The sequence below is a fragment of the Nipponia nippon genome, unplaced genomic scaffold (assembly GCF_047370975.1).
Source record: "Nipponia nippon isolate SJK-2023a ecotype South Korea unplaced genomic scaffold, ASM4737097v1 scaffold_4, whole genome shotgun sequence".
In the NCBI taxonomy this organism is placed as follows: Eukaryota; Metazoa; Chordata; class Aves; order Pelecaniformes; family Threskiornithidae; genus Nipponia; species Nipponia nippon.
Window position 1 is genome coordinate 102,243,384 of NW_028262358.1, and position 17,831 is coordinate 102,261,214.

The 17,831-nt window shown below is 36.8% G+C and overlaps 1 protein-coding gene across 2 annotated transcripts in view; it reads left to right on the forward strand.

Moving 5' to 3' along the window:
* CSMD1 (CUB and Sushi multiple domains 1) overlaps positions 1-17,831 on the forward strand; it is a 1,270,279-nt gene that overhangs the window by 752,969 nt on the left and 499,479 nt on the right. For both annotated transcript variants that reach the window (XM_087775441.1, XM_087775442.1), the window contains exon 6: positions 13,658-13,770. In XM_087775441.1, coding sequence (XP_087631567.1) covers positions 13,658-13,770 — 113 coding nt within the window. The remainder of the gene's footprint in view (positions 1-13,657; positions 13,771-17,831) is intronic.

Genomic DNA, 17,831 nt, shown 5'->3' on the forward strand with positions numbered 1-17,831 from the left:
GGTTAATGGTTGGACTTGATGATCTTAAGGGTCTTTTCCAACCTAAACGATTCTATGTGGGAGAACACACTGTCGAAGAAGTTGGCTTGAAATGGTGTGGAAAGGAGTATGTAGCAGCAGCCCTCACAAAAAGTTACTGCAAGTATTGGGGATAGTGAGCAATACAAAGATTTCTATTTCCTATTTGCTGATATATTTGTTTCTGGTTTTTATCTGATATTCAAAGATAGATGTATGAGCAACATAGGAAACAACTGAAATCTTTCTGATCATTCAACCTCACTGACTTAATATATTTTGGATACAGATTAGGAATCTCTCTTTTCTGCTCTCCATATGGGACATGATTCTTACATTTTCGTTGTATAGTACCCCATTTTTCTGTTCACTCCCATGGCATCACATACCCTGGTGAGCAAGACATCCTGTAGCCTTTGGAAGTTGTTCAAGAACTGTAGGTTGAGGAGGATTCCAGTTGTCCTTTTAATAAACCGTAGAAGGTTATGCATACAGTTTGTTGCTACTGCTTACTCCATTGTCTTTTATATACCAATTCTCAATAAAACCCACTAGATTCTGAAAGGACAAAGACTCATGAAGATTTTTTCTACTGTCAGCTGTAGGTAAGACCTTGGAGCTGGATTCAGTTTACTTTATTCAGATTTATAAGTTAGGCACATGAAATGCTGAAACTCAGCATATGCCTAGTTTCCAGGAAACATCTCTGAGTCAGGCTCCTCAGATCCAAGGAGGTACAAAGTCAGATGGATTCCCATGCCTTGGGCTATCTGTGACTGTTGAATGTAGGGGCTGTTTAATAATGAACTGTTTTGATACTCTGCCATAAAGATATTTAGTTTTTAGACCTGTCACTTATTGTTTTTTAAGCTCTAGGAAATGTAAACGTATTTATGGGAAAATGAAAGTGCATGATATGTAAGCAAAACATAATACTTCACTGAGGGACAAAAACATGCTAGATGTATTACATTGGAGTATTATAAAATGTCACTGTGCACAGTTCAGTTAATCTATCTTATTATATACATAGAGACTGAATAACATTTATGAAATTTTCTTATCCTGGTAATTTTATCCTCTATTTTGATTAGATGAGGGTTTGGTTTTGTTTTTTTTTTCCCATGGAATCTTGGTAAACTCCATAAATCTAAGACAGGTTTTTAAAAAATACGTATGTTTTGTGAGACTCTATTATGAAACAGAAATGTAGTGTCATGAAGTTTTTAAGAGGAAATGTACATTTTTTCCAGAAAATAAGTTAAACTGTATACAGTTGTATCCTTGGAAGACCTGAAATGCTGTCTGTTAGCACCTTCTGCCCCTCCAGTCTGCAGCTGGGAATCAATGAGATATGTTCTTTTACCAGATGTTGTTACTCTATTGTAAGATAACAGGATTTCATTGATTTATGGTCTGAGAGATCCATAATAGAGGATCATATAAGACGATAGAGAAACAATCATGAGATTTTTCTTATTTTTTATTATCAAACATGTCAGATAGGTTGATCCTAAACTCATTCCCCATAGTCATTGCAGAAAGGCACGGTGTAGAAGAATTCGTAAAAATATTCTTACCTTCATCCTTTAGAGACTGTTGCTAAACGTCCCCATATATGGACAAAGCTTTTTAATTACAGAAAAGTGTGGGGTTTTTTCTTAGTGAGAAGAGACAATGTGACTTCTGCAAATGAATATCTAAGAAAAAAAATTAAATTATGAAGTATTCCTTCCAATGACTTTTTTTAATTAGGTTTTTTCCTTGATTTCTGTTTTCCATTAGTTATTTTATAACAAAGCCAAATGGGACACCTAAATCTTTCATTCAAGAAAAAAAAAAAAAACATAATGGAGAACAGTGACTAAAGTAATGAAATTAAATAAGTTGCACTGAATGGAAAAACAATTTTCAATTCATTATATTTGTATATTCATTTTAGCTTATTTTGAAAATCTTACAGTAGCAACTACAAATGAAAAGACATTATAGAGTACTAGAGAATAGACTTTTTCAGCACAGAAGTATAGTAGGTACCCAATGTACTTAAAAATTCCCATCCTATCTGCAATAGATATTATTCTTATGTCATTTAAAGGATTTTTTCACAACAGTTATGTCTGAAAACGCAAAAAATTATCTCTGCGTGTTTGTATTTTCCTTAGCTGTTGTGACTAAAAATAAACAATTCTGGGAGATTAGCATGTGCATGAAAAGTGACAAGTGCACTGGCAAATAGTAAATATTTCATAATAAGATGGATGGTTACTGAACATTGATTTATATATCTGCTGTTTGGAATGTATCTTGTTAGATCTTAATCCTATACTAAGAACTCATAACTGAAAGTTAAAGAAAAAAAAATTAGCAACTACTTTTTAGATGTGCAATTTCTAAATTTTATTGAAGAAATTAAGATTTCCCCTATATGGGACACTAGAGAATTGGTTAAGGGATTAATATGAACACAGTAAAAAAATTACAGTTTTCAGAATGTTAGCAAAAATGCCCATCTGGACAATGGCAGTAAAAACACTGTAGCTGCAATGCTCCTAAACAGAATACTTACTATGTGTGCTGTAAGATCTATATTTTATCATTGCAACTATTAATAATTACACTCAACTAGGGAAGAATTTTTAAAGTAGAATTTTATCTCTGAAGTACTCAATTACTATATATTGGTAGCAACAAAAAAGCCTGCAATTTAGTTTTATATTTGCTCAATTGTGGGCTTGTTTTAAATTTTCATTTCCCTTCAGGACAGCTGCCATATTAACTTTAGGACCTACACTTATCTTCCCTGGCTCTGGACAAAAGAACTTGCAAAGCTATGGAAGAGTGGCTTGCACTACTCAAGGCCTGGGTTGAATATCACTGTATTGAACAATAAAATATAATTGATTGCTGTGTCCTAGAACTTAATGTTCCACTTTTGCTGGACAATGAAAGCCATATATCAGAAAAAACCTAGATGTATAAGGAATTATTGTTCTTTTATTCATCAGCTTGAGAGCAGTAGTAATCCTCCAGAGGAAGAATATTCTATCCAGAGTGCCATGGAATATTGTCCCTATGATATTTGTCAAATATCAGAGCAATAATCAAGAAAAATATTTGCTGACACTGTTGAATCAATAAACCAAGATGTTCTTAATAAAGCTCTTTTCCAAACACCAGTTAAAAAAAAAAATTAAAAAATCTTGCCCTTGTCTTTAACCTCCAGCCAAACACAAAGTATGTGCAAGTATAATGTCTAGTGTGAGGTACAACTAAATACACAAAAGAGGCTGGAGACTTTTGTGCACGGAAGTAGAATTATTAGAGAGAAAGTGCGAAGAGGGTTGCCTCTCAAAATAAATAAAAAATAAAGTTCTGAGTTATGTCGTGTCCCATGAGCTGAATTATGATAGCATTTGTATGCCTTCGATGACGCTCAGGTGTTGATATTTACTGATCTGGTTAGCTCTAGCATTTCTAAGGTGAGATTCATTTCAAACTAGCACGGAAATCTAAAACACCTCAGGTGATATGCACTCCCAAAATACTTACTCCTGTCCATTGACTATACAAGGAGCCTAGTCCAGATGGAGACTACTGCACTGCCAACAGCTGAAATTAGATAAGGTGAAGCCCATCTTTTTATCCTTATTTCACCAGGCCAAAGTGCTTCTGAGCATGCGTGTAAACAACTGATCAGACAACATGAGAAACTTATGTTATAGCTTGGGAGGGTATAAATTGAATCGTTTTTTGAAAAATATATCAAATTTCTGCTTAAATTTCCATTTTAAGATATGTGTCTATGGCCTCGTCACTTAAAACTTTATTTGTTTAATGGAAAAAAATATAACATGAAATAATTTTATAGTAAATTACAATAATTTAGTTTTAACTAGATCAGTCATCAGCATGTTTCAATGTAACAGTTAATAAGTGCCATGAGAAGGGAATGAAGGGAATGAGTAACATTTTACCAGACTTTGAAAATGTTCTGTAATAACTTCATCAATAACTAACTTCATCAACTTTTCAAAATTCATTATCACAGGCAAAGTAGTCTTCTTACTTTTCTCTTTTTAATCATTCTATATGAAACATATATCCAAAATGTTTCCTGGGCAATGTTTGTTTATAATACAATGAAGTTAGTAATGAGCTTAATGAATGTAGTAACTTCACAGTGACTCCATATAACATGATTATGGAGCATAGTCTTTTATTTAATGTTTGGTTATTTCATTTTGAAGAGGAGCTTTCACAGCATGCTCTCATTTATTAATGTTAAACCTTCTACTCTTAATATGTAGGAAAACTCAGCAAATTAAATTGTAGAATTCTTAGACTACTCAATTAAAAGGGTCTGAATCATTGAAATGTGCAATCTCTTGTTAAGACTTTATTCTTGGGCTTATTTCCTTACTCGTCTATATGTGTTTTCCTTTCTTCCATCCTTCTTATAGTCATTAATTTTTGGTTTAATTCAAGCTATTTTCTTAGGCTCAGACTGACAAAAATATTTTAATATAAAATTCTGTGGCAAAGTCCTTGTGGTCCCGTAGGACTTAAAGTGTTTGTCAAATTTTTCCTGTACAGCAAGAGCAGGATTACTCTTAGTCATCAGTTTTCCTGACTCATCTGAAAGCAGCTCTGTCAGTCTCATTCAGCTTCCCAAGGACATACCCTGTTATCCTCAATAATTCTCAGAAGAGTATCTAAGGGTGCTGTAAGGCTTGCTAAGGTGCTCCTATGTCTTTATAGCATTAGGGTAAAAAAGACCCCACCCAAAAACATCCACTCATTTGAATTCATTCTCATTCCAAGCAATATTAAGGTAAAATGCAAATGAAAGTATTTATTCACAGCATCCAGAATAAACAACCATTTACACATGGTTATGGTAACAGGTGAAGAAGGGAGAGAAAAATCATGCTTAATCTAATTACTTTAAATGAGAAAATGAGAAACATCTCACCCTCCCCATCTTCCTCCCTTTCCTTCTCCCCACTTCTGAACCCTTTCCTCGGAGATTGTTAGCTGTTATAAATAGTCTCTTATTTCAAATTCCACATAAAGAAGACACAACTTAAACTTTTTCTGTGAAACTGTTATATTTAGTTCTTATCTAGGAGGTGGTCTGGCCTCTTATCAAGCAAAATAAGTATTGTTTCACTTCATTGGTAATTCAAATAGTCTTGTTGTTAGACCAGCTGTCAGCTCTTATATTTTGTTGAGTTGTCCCCTAACTTATATTTAGCTATAAATTCTTCCTTCCCCCAGTGGTGACCCCCAGCTCCACAACATGCAGTGAGTCTCCATTTGACTTTACTTTCCTGTGCTCCTGACACTGAATTCGTGCCAGCTCTGACTCTTGTCTCTCTTTTCCTTGAGCAGTTTAATTCACTAAAATGGCACAGAGATGTCCCACCTGGGGGATGGAGCGGATAATTTTCTGCCATTTTAATGAATTAAATCAGATCACAGAAATTCCAGCAAGAATCGAAGTTGACACACATGAGGAGGGGCAATACGGAAGCAAAGGGTTGAGGCAGGAGCAGTAAATGCAGGAGGAGGAAGAACAGAAGAGAACATCATACTTCTTTAGGCAGCAACCACTTGTTAGAGCATCTTGTCTCTGTGTGAAACTGCAGCCACAGTATGCATGTTTCAATGTCACATATGCCCTCTAACGCCGTTTATAAAGCTATACATCTACAAACACGGGACAAATGCAGCTCATTACTTGCTTTTGGTTGATACCAGGTACAGTCTTGGCTATCCTGGTGTTACAATGAGTTTGAGGTAACAGACCTCTAATATCCTTTTTTAATATATCTATATTGAATATAGATATTTCTATACATACATATAGAGTATATATAATACATATAGAGTGAATATATATATATACACGTACACATTGTCTTCATGTATTTGCTGCAGCCATCATACTTCACCCCTTTGTAAACTACTTCCTGTTATTTTGTCGAGTAGCAAGGGATGATCCTTGGGAGTTCTCATTTTGACATGTATCTGTATGGATGCTCATATAAATCATAGAATCATATAATCATTAAGGTTGGAAAAGACTCTTAAGATCATCGAGTCCAACCATTAACCTAGCACTGCCAAGTCCACCACTAAACCGTCTCCTCAAGTGCCACGTCTACCCTTCTTTTAAATACCTCCAGGGATGGAGACTCAACCACTTCCCTGGGCAGCCTGTTCCAATGCCTGACTACCCTTTTGGTGAAGAAGTTTATATTTCATCTGAGAGGATTTCAAAGTGGAAGTTAGTTCCAAATTGAAGATTACGGTTTTATCTCTTCAGCTCCTAACCCAGAGACCTGTTATAGAAACTCACTAAATGTTTTACAATATTTCCAAAATTAAAAAAAAAAAAAAATCATTAAAAATGGAAATACTTTTGTGGTTAGATGAATATAGAAATAGCAGAAGTATTCAAAACTGATGCATAATGAGTTTTGTTGGAAGGCTTCTCTGTATATTTTTAGTCTGAACTAGTCCTTATACAGCTTGTATTTTCAAATCTCATTTTATTTTGTTTACGCTTGATTCAATTAATTTTATTTTAATTTTACTATATTTTGGAACAAATTATGTTAATTCAGCCACATATAGATGTTTGTCTGAATAGAAAATAGGGAAAATAGCTAAATTAAATGAGTTGGCAAAAACCCCTCCAAAACTCACAGATTTCATATATTTTAATTCTTTCCTGCATTTTCAATTTCAGAAAAGTGAAGTATCAGTTGTTTTCTATGATAAGTATAGATTATCATTTGGTTATAGACAAAACAATGTCAAGAACCCTATAAAGGAAACAAGTTTTTGTTTATTGGTTCAGACAAAAACATTTATTACTTTCTTTTCTTAGCAAATCCACAATCAAAACCAAAATTGTTCTTCCTCTCTAGATAATTCTTTTAATTAAATGTAAAGTAGTGTTGCTATACCTGAATTGCAGTCAAACAAGATTTTATAACTAATGGAAAATTTTAGCTAGATAAAAAATATTTTAGTGACAAACTTGTTAGTAATAATTCTAATAAAACCTAACACAACCTCTTAATAATGCAATAGAGACTTCAAAGGGCATTATGCTTCTATATCTGACATACTACACATAAGGAAAACATTACTCCTTCAAGGCTATATGAAAACAGAATGCCTTATTACTTGTGTAAACAGTAGATTAGTGTCTGTGTGAGGAAATTATGGAATAAGAATCAAAATTAAAGCATCACTTAAAGTAGTAAAACATGAAAAAGGTTATTTACTCCTCACAATAATCAACAGTAAGAGAGCCTCCTCTGCTGTCTCTGATCCTGCTACAGCCAGGCTGCCTTCAGATCTAGAAGGAGAGTAGCTGAGATGGTTTAATTATTTCTCATTATTTCTTGGAGAAGCGGTGTTTATCAGCAGAGGTGTAGTATTATACTAATATGGCTATAAAGCTCTCAAAACCTGTCCCTTTAGTTCTTTATGATGCTGTAACAGGCAGCACACACAGGAATTTCCTGGAAGTCTGCCTTGGCCCATAGAGCACAGTGCAAAATCTAGCACACAGAAATGAGATTCCCCGAGCAATCTTCATCCTGAGCCCACAGGTGAATGCATCATTATACGATGTAACTTGAAAAAATTATGTTCTGTTTGTTTATTTTTTTCCCATGGGGTTGCTCTTTAATAGGTCACTGAATGATTGATACTCAGTGGATGAACAGCTATTTTATGTTTCCTTTAATTCCCCTTCAGTGCATGGCCTCAAACAGTTTAGCACAGAGCATTCAAACCTGTCACTTGTCCAAGTGACAACCAATTTTAACCCTCTGATATTAGAAGCTAAGGACCTGTCTGACATCAGTAGTGGAGATGAAAACTCAACACTGCTGCAAATCAGACCAAGTATTTCCAGAAAATGCCCAAATAAATAGAATAGAATAGAATAGAATAGAATAGAATAGAATAGAATAGAATAGAATAGAATAGAATAGAATAGAATAGAATAGAATATTTCAGTTGGAAGGGACCTATAACGATCAACTAGTCCCACTGCGTGACCACTTCTGGGCTGACCAAAAGTTAAACCATGTTGTTAAGGGCACTGTCCAAATGCCTCTTAAACACTGATAGGCTTGGGGCATCAACCAGCTCTCTAGGAAGCCTGTTCTAGTGTTTGACCACCCTCTTGGTAAAGAAATGTTTCCTAATGTCCACTCTAAACCTTCCCCTGGCGCAGATTTGAACCATTCCCACACGTCCTGTCACTGGGTACCAGGGAGAAGAGCTCAGCACCTCCCTCTCCACTTCCCTGCCTCAGGAAGCTCTAAGGAGCAATAAGGTCACCCCTCAGCCTCCTTTTCCCCAAACTAGACAAGCCCAAAGTCCTTAGCCACTCCTCATAGGACATGCCTTCCAGCCCTTTCACCAGCTTTGTTGTCCTGTGGACGCTGCATTCAAGGACCTTCACATCCTTCTTAAGTTGTGGGGCGCAGAACTGCACACAGTATTCAAGGTGAGGCCACACCAATGCTGAATACAGCAGGATAATCACCTCCTTTGACTGGCTGGTTATATAACATTATATATACATGTGTATGTGTGTGTATATGAAAAACTTGATTAATGGAATTTAGATTAGATATCACTTATTCTATCCAAGTCAGGCTATCACATGCTAGGCCTTAAAACCAGTTTCAGAAAAGCATTAACCTTTTCAGAGCAGAGGCAGAACTCAAACATAACTGAAGAATTAGATTTCTTTTGTATTGCTCCCCAAACAATAAATGTCTTCAGTTAAAAAAGAACTGAGAAAGACTTTCAATATTCTTTTTAGACAACATTGGAGAAATCGTCAAAAAAGATCAAAGCATGAAAGCTTCTAAAGAGAACTTTGATATTAAGAAATGTGGTTCTTTACCTCATCTGAATAATTTCTGTCTGATATAAAGGAATTCCAAGTCTTCATCTGATTTTAGAGTGAATACCTAATCTGAGCTAAAATTACTCTGTTTCCATTCATCTGCAACAGGAATGAATACTGTGTGTGCCCACTTGAAGTAGAGACAACTTTGCTTTAGTTGCACCTTTGCTTTCAGAGCAACATAGCAGCATGATTAAGTCCTGCTTGTTAGTGTTTCCTGAACACCTCAGAAGAGGTGGTCACATTCACAATGCCTATTGTGACCCTGTAGTTTAGACTAATGCCTACACTGTGCCCAGGAAAGGTCAAGGGATCGAGATCGAGTCAGGGGCAGAAGAGTTTCATGATGAGGGTGCTGAGACACTGGAACAGGTCACACAAAGATGTTGTGGATGCCCCATCATTGGAAGCATTCAAGGTCAAGTTGAATGGGGCTTTGAGCAACCTGGTCTAGTGAAAGATGTCTCTGCTCATGGCAGGGGGGGTTGGACTACATGATCTTTAAAGGTCGCTTCCAACCCAAACCATTCTGTGATTCTATGATTCTGTGATTTGTTGTTGTAGCATTTAATAGTGTAGACCCTCAAGCAGGAATTGGTGTGAAGTGCGACTGTTCAATTTACTAGTACAGACATAACCAAACTGCTTGTTTTCCATGAATATTCAACTAATATCAGAAGTTAGCCCATAACAGTAAAGGCTGCACCGAGTCAGAGGAAGCACACTGCACTAACGCCAGCACACAGAGAGCATATGGGCACTTAGTCAGAAACTGTGGTACGTGATTGTCCTGGTTTCAGCTGGGATACAGTTAATTTTCTTCTTGGTAGCCAGTATGGTGCTGTGTTTTGGGTTTAGGATGAGAACAATGTTGATAATACACTGATGTTTTGGTTCTTGCTAAGTAGTGCTAAGCCGTTGCTAAATAGTTGCTAAGTAGTGCTTACACTGGTCAAGGACTTTTCAGCTTCCCATGCTCTGCCGGTTGCATGGGGGGCTGGGAGGGAGCACAGCCAGGGGGGCTGACCCAGACTGGCCAAAGGGTTATTCCATACCACATAACTTCATGCTCAGTATATAAGCTGGGGGAAGGAGAAGGAAGGGGGGGGGGGGCATTTGGAGTGATGGCATTTTGTCTTTGCAAGTAACTGTTACGCGTGATGGAGCCCTGCTTTCCTGGGGATGGCCGAACACCTGCCTGCCCATGGGAAGTAGCGAATTAATTCCTTGGTTTGCTTTGTTTGCGTGCACGGCTTTTGCTTTACCTATTTAACTGTTCTAATTTATTTTACTTCAATTATTAAACTGTTCTTATCTCAACCCACAAGTTTTCTCCCTTTTCACCCTTCTGATTCTCTCCCCCATCCCACCAAGGGGGGAGCGAGCGAGCAGCTGTGTGATGCTTAGTTGCCAGCTAGGGTTAAACCACGACAATGATGCACCTCTTAATTGGTAAAGCTCAAACAAAATGTTCCTCCTCTTCCTGCAGCCTCAGAAGCAGCACTGTGTTGTTCTCTGTGGGACTGGGAGGGATCATTGTGTCATTTATTAGTTGAGCAGTGGTGTTCAGCCTCTCTATTGGTGAACATGGAGTTGCATTTTGTATACGAGAAAAATGAATGGCGGTGTGTTTTAGGGACCTTTCCCCAGATTTTGTATCTTTTGCATCAGATGTAGCATTCAGCTTTGTGGGACTGGAAACAAACTTTCCTTGGCAGTACTGATTTTTACTTTTCTCCAAGGAGCACACCTGTAATGTTATTAAAATTTTTGTTCCATTTTGACATTTGCTGTGTGATGGAGATATTATATTCGAGTCCTATTCCCTGATAAATAAGACCTAAAAATAAGTGAGAAGGAAACATCATTTTTTCATACTACCTTCAACTATTGTGTGAGTTACAGATCTGCCTGCTGTACCAATTCAGACAGCAATCTACCACTTTCAGCAGTAACTATATCCACCTCTCCTTTTCACACACAGCTTGGATTGCCTGCCCTTCAGAAATTCCAGTTAAAGAGTTAACATGTAAGGAGCAATTTTACACTGTATCCACAAACTTTTAGATCTGCCATTACTGGAAACTCCGATGTTGTCCATGGGAAGTCCCACCTGCACATGATGAATGCTACAGAGTGAAGTACTTAGTTTAGAGGCACCCCCTTTGATGTACACGTGTGGGCCACAGGATTGCAGTCTGACACCCCATTCAGGATTTGTTGCCATTTCTGAATTTATGTAGTACAGTGAAGAGGTTTTGAACACTTCACAGAAAAATCATGTCATACACTGGTTATAAGCTTGCTTCCCAAACCAGCCTTACAACTAAATTAGCCACTAAGTCACATTTCACTTTCACATTTTCTTCAGTTAAAACACAAACAGCGTTGCTGGTAAAGAACATGTTCCTGTCTAGTACACAGTAGCATAGAAATTATACTGCTAAATTAAAATTCTGATAAAATAGGTTGCTTAAAATACTGTCCGAGTGTCATGTTCATATTATCATTATCTTTCTTAGGATAATGGGAAGATTTGAGACTATTTAGCTGTACCTTGTAGAGTTCACATGGATCTGAAAATATTTGTGTGTATTGTGTGTCTGGGAAATAGCTGTTTATTAGAAATGTAATTAATAAAAGATCTGCTTTGAATGTGCTTTTATAATGATGTTCTTTTACTCTTTTATTAATGTACAATTCAATTAATATAACACTTTAATATTCCAGCCAGCAGTTTTGCAAACTTTGAAATCCGGAGCTCTGGATATGCCAGACAGAATGTTACTCCATGTATATTTCATTTAAAAAAGAAAACCAACCCCCAAAGCACTATTTCTAGGAGATAAGTTTGTGTATGTGGACAAATGAGTTATCAGTTCAGTGATATGAACTGCAGCCTAAGTAAAAACTTTTAGATTTAGCATATATTGTGTCAGTAGCTAAGAAGTACTAGCAAATTAAATATTTTTGGTATTCCACATACGGTTTTTTTCTTTTCCTTTTAATTATATCACCATAGTTTCTATAGGTACAGCCAAATTCTAAGTAGCTTTGAAACAGCAAATGCCGGCTCATAGAAATATTTAGAGTGCCTAATCTAAGGAGTTTTTAAAATACACTAAGTTCTGAAATGGTCTAAAGAGTGTATGGAAGAGTATGTAAAGTATAAAAGTCCAGTTGAGTGAGATGTAGAAACATGTACAGGCTTGAATGTTTTGACCAACACCTGTAAGAACTATTAAATGCCAGTCCCAACATTTTGAAATGTATAAATCCTCCTTTAAACAATCTATCCTTTTTTTCAATCAAAGCTGTTAAAATAATTTTAAGTAGAGTTTTGTTGTTCCTTATTTTTTAACAGCCAGATGAAGAAAATGAGATTATGAATGAGAACAGAAATGTCTCTGATGTAGTTTATATGTCCTAATGAAAAAAAAAAAAAAAAAATTTCTATTAAGAATTTATATATGTCAGTATGTTGGTCTTATTCCATTGCAGAAAGAAGAGGGTTTCAGCCATGACTCCAGCATCAGTATTTCTTAACATGATGGGTTTCCTAGTAATCTAGGATATTTAATGAAACTCTGAAATTGTATATTGCAATGAAAAAGGCATCTATATCACTACATTGATTCATTTCAGAGAGACAAAATCTTATTTCAGTTTTTGGGTTATTTGTTAACTCTGATAATACGTATTATGTCTACTCTAGTTTGGCAAACATAACCTCACACAAGTTATCCCTTAGCTGATAATTTCTGATATTGATCAGTTTGGGTTTGTTTCAAATAATCAACATTTTTGAAAGGGAGAAACTGCATTTCTTGTAGTTCTCCAGAGTTATTCAGAAAAAAAAAAGTCTAAATCTGAAACTTGGAGTATGGTCAAACAAAAAAAAGCCACCTGGTAAACTAAGACATCAATTTACAGCATACGAGGTACTCTGTGGTAACTACTTGAGCGTGTTCATACTAACAAATGGTGTGGTGCCATAATAGACTATGGTATGATCCAAAGTGGCCCAAGGGCCTGTTGCCTATATTGGACAAATTCTTTGTGTGCACTCTTTCTTCACAATATGCATAGTTATGCAAGCTAGTTAGCCTGCATTCAGTTGTGTTTAAACTTGTTTTTTATTAAATATGCATAGGAATTAATACACACAAAAACAGTTCTAGCAGGATAGTTATGTACCAATAATTTGTCACACAAGCTTACCATTAACTAGTACCCATAACTCTTATTTATCCTTTCTTAACACCTAAGATTTGGTTTTCTGTGAGGTAACTGACACAGCAGAGAGTCAGATGATGAAATTTTGTCATAAATGAATTTGCTTATTTTTTGCTGAATGATTTGACACACGTATGCATACATACACACACGCGAGCACACACACGTGCACAAGATGATTGCTTTTCTTCTTTAATTCACAAAAGAGTAGTTTGGAGATAGAAGTTTTGACCATAAGATGGCTAGCTGTACTGGAAAAGAAAACATTTCTCTCAGGATAACAGTTACTAAACTAGTAATAAATTGAGATTAGATAACAGTGAATCATAGGTGTCAAATACATTGTAAACAGTACAACAATATATTTTGGCTATTTTCTTGGGTGTTTTTTCTTCTAAGTACTGCACACAATAATTTTTCAACCATTTACATTAGATTCTTTTTTTTTTTTTCCAGGTTGACTGGTATGAATCTACCTTCTCCTGTTATCAGCAGTAAGAACTGGTTACGACTCCATTTTACATCTGACAGCAACCACAGACGAAAGGGATTTAATGCTCAGTTCCAAGGTAGGAAATGTATACAAGTGCAGCAAAAAAGTCCTTTACCTTTAAGCATTGCTAAAGAGGCAGTGGTAGAAATTTGTGTTTAAATATCACGGACGTAGTAAAGAGCTGACTCATACAACTACTGCTCTTACACTGTTATCCTTGTGTGATCAGGCATCTCTAGGGATTTACTTTTGGAAAAAGTATCTGTACTTCACATTGCAGTTTGCTTTAAGTATGTATTTGCTTGCTCGCTTTTTCTATAATAAATTGCTTTGCATTCAGTCTTATCTTTGCTTTAAAAGCATGCCTGGAATGCAACTTGCAGAAAGTCAGTTCCACACAAAGGCATGCCCCTATCTAAACATTGTCTTCCTTTATTACTCAAAATCTAACTCTTTTCCAGAAGCTACGTTCACCATTTGGAAATTTAGCTCATCCCTAGCATAGCATAAATCATATTTCAGGCTCCTACATAGATGTACGTATACAACTTTGAAAGAAGACAAGAGGATGTCAGTGTTGCTGTCAATTGCTGCTTATGTTCACCAAGATAGTTATTAAAATGTAATTTTTTAGAATGGAATCTTTATTGATTTTTGTGCTTCGTAAGTCATTACTCAAGATCAAACACACTGTTGTTATATTGAAAATAGAAGGGCTTCTTAATTTATCTATGCCTTTAAGTTCTGTGCTTACATAAGCTGTTTCAACTATTTTTCCCCACACACCATCAAATAATTTATGAATTTAGACTTTCCTTTTTTCCTGGAACTGTAGGGCCTGTATCACTTTAGAAATGACAAATACACTGCAACAACTGTGTTTCTGGTGACTATGACATACACGTGTAATGCATATAAAAGCATTTAACAGACATAGTTCTCTTCTCTTTAAAAAGATTTTAACAATTTTATTAAAAAAAGAAATCTATGAAATTCCACTTTATTTTGGCAACTCAATACGAGTATGTATTCTGTGATCCTTTGCACTTATAACTTATTTTTACAAAGTTTACTGAGGATACATATATAATACCACTATTGGTGACTATGAATTTAAATGCACTGCTTATGTTAACTCTGTGTCTTAAGCCTATTAAATGGAGATCACAAAAACAATGGGGCTCATCTTGCTGATGCACCAGAAAACTAAGAATCAACAGAACAACAAAGGGAAGTTTGGAATAGAATAACCAACACTGAAAATGACTTTTTTGTTCCTTTTCAATACATCTTATGTCTAGCCAAATACTTACCATGGAATTAAAGCTTTAGGAAAATATCTGGGAAGATCATTATTTCAGATGTATATCTGTTGCTCTGCATAATATGTCAGATATTGGGTGTAAGGGTAAACTTCACTGATAGAATACTGCTTGTGAATGACAAGTGGAAGTATTTTATTACAATTCAGATTCTTACAATTATGGAAATGTCCTTTCTTAATTTAAATCATCCTTTTAAAATGCAGGTTTATACCATGTACTGTATTAAATGCAAACATATCTTAATTACATGAGCCACAGCTATGTATCTTATCAGGGTTGATAGCAATGAAATAAATTCCTGTGTTAGTGATATAAGCATTATAAACTAAAAGACAGTTTTTCACCACACACATAATGAAAATTCAGAGTGATATCAAAATCTGATTAATCTAACAGCTTCATTAATACCTTTTTATTACACAGCTTTAGTAATTCTTTCTATTACATATGTATTTGAGAACTAAGCAATAATTCGGTATTTTATTTTAAGCAGAAGTAACAAATGATATTTATAGCTACGGAAGCCTACTAGTACCACAAAACACAGAATAGCAGAGGTTGGAAGGGACCTCTAGAGCTCATCTAGTCCAGTGCCCTCCTCAAAGAAGGGTCACCTAGAGCAAGCTGCCCAGGACTATGTCCAGATGCGTTTTGAATACCACCAAGGTCAGATACTCCATGACCTCTCTGGGCAACCTGTGCCAGTGTTTATCATGACAGTAAAAAAGTTTTCACTTATTTTTAAGCAGAATTTCCTGTGTTTCAATTTGTGCTTATTGCTTCATGTCTTGTCAATGGATATCACCATGAAGAATCTGGCTTCATCTTCTTTACACCCTCTCATCTCATCAGGTATTAATACACACCAATAAGATGCCCTCCCCAAGCCTTCTCTTCCCCAGGCTAAATTGTCCCAGCTCTCTCAGCCTCTCCCTTATGTTTTTGTTTTCCGAAGTTTATTTCTGCTAAAATTCAACAGCTTTGGTAGGTATTTCCATCTTACATGCTTTTCTCAAGTAAGATAATTATTTGAGCCTATCATGAAAAAAAAAGTAAAAAATCCTGTGAAATATGTGACCTTGTTTTCTGGTGGAAAACCCTGGCAATGATAGGATGCCTCTAATGTCCAATTGTATCCAGGTGCCATTATCATATATGTCCTCCTGACAAATCCTGTAGTATAGACTATACAACTCCGAGACCTCTGAGAAACATTTTCCTTATGGGCAACTATTCCAAATAGTTTAAACTGACTATTTCAGAATGCCCACATATAGTTGGGACTGGTATGTAGTTGAATTATCCTGTGTTTGAGACAGTTAAAGTAAATACATAGACTTTCTGAAGGAACCATTAAACACTCACTTTACTAATAGACAAGTACACATTACCAGTCTGACCAAAACTCAAGAATCTTTTTGATTCTTCTATTTCCCCAGGGTTCCTAGATCTTGGGCAATATCCTCAGGGCATTCAGGACTCCACTTTCCCACATTACTTAGACTGCTTTCTTCTTTTATTTCTTGCTTAGAAGGAACAACCTGTCCTATCTTTTTGTGATTGTTTGCTTGGTTCATTCATAAAGTGATTTTTTGTGTGTGTATGTGGTAAAGCTATATAATTATGCCGGACAAGAAAAATAGTCTCCATTGTTTTGGGAAAATAGGGAAGACAGTAATTTTGGTTGCAGACCTTAGATATTAAATAAAAGCACCTATTACACCTTGCCAGATAGTAAGTTATTGTATTCTAGAGTCCTTATAGCACATAGATTTTTTTAATAGCTGTCCAGTATAAATGTTATTGACAAAACAAAATTACAAAAAGATATTCCTCAAAAAGTGGTAGCTTGTGCATTTGCAAAATGCATCATAAGGACTGTGGTGGGTTGACCTTGGCTGGATGCCAGGTGCCCACCAAAGCTGCTCTATCACTCCCCTCCCCAGCTGGACAGGGGAGAGAAAATATAACGAAAGGCTTATGGGTTGAGATAAGGGCAGGGAGAGATCACTCACCAATTACTGTCATGGGCAAAACAGACTTCACTCAGGGAAACTTATTTAATATATTGCCAATTAAATCAGAATAGGGTAATGAGAAATAAAACCAAATCTTAAACACACCTTCCCACCACCCCTCCCTTCTTCCCAGGCTTAGCTGTACTCCCAATTTCTCTGCCTTCTCCGCCCCAGCGGTGCAGGGGGACAGGGAATGGGGTTGCAATCAGTTCATCACACGCTTCTGCTGCTCCTTCCTCCTCAGGGGGAGGAGTTGTCACACTCTTCCCCTGCTCCAGCGTGGGTCCCTTCCACAGTGTGCAGTCCTTCAGGAAGAGACTGCTCCAGCGTGGGTCCCCCGCGGGGTCACAAATCCTGCCAGCAAATCTGCTCCAGTGTGGGCTCCTCCCTCCACGGGTCCACAGGTTTTACCATGAGCCTGCTCCAGGGTGAGCTTCCCATGGGGTCACAGCCTCCTTCAGGCATCCACCTGCTCCGGCATGGGGTCCTCCACAGGCTGCAGGTGGATATCTGCTCCACTGTTAACCTCCGTGGGCTGCAGGGGTACAACCTGCCTCACCATGGTCTTCACCATGGGCTGCAGGGGAATCTCTGCTCCGGCGCCTGGAGCACCTCCTCCCTCTCCTTCTTCACTGACCTTGGTGTCTGCAGAGTTGTTTCGCTCACATATTCTCACTCCTCTTGCCAGCTGCAGTTGCCCAGGTTTTTTTCCCCCTTCTTAAACATGTTATCACAGAAGCGCTACCACCATTGCTGATGGGCTGAGCCTTGGTCAGCAGTGGGTCTGTCTTGGC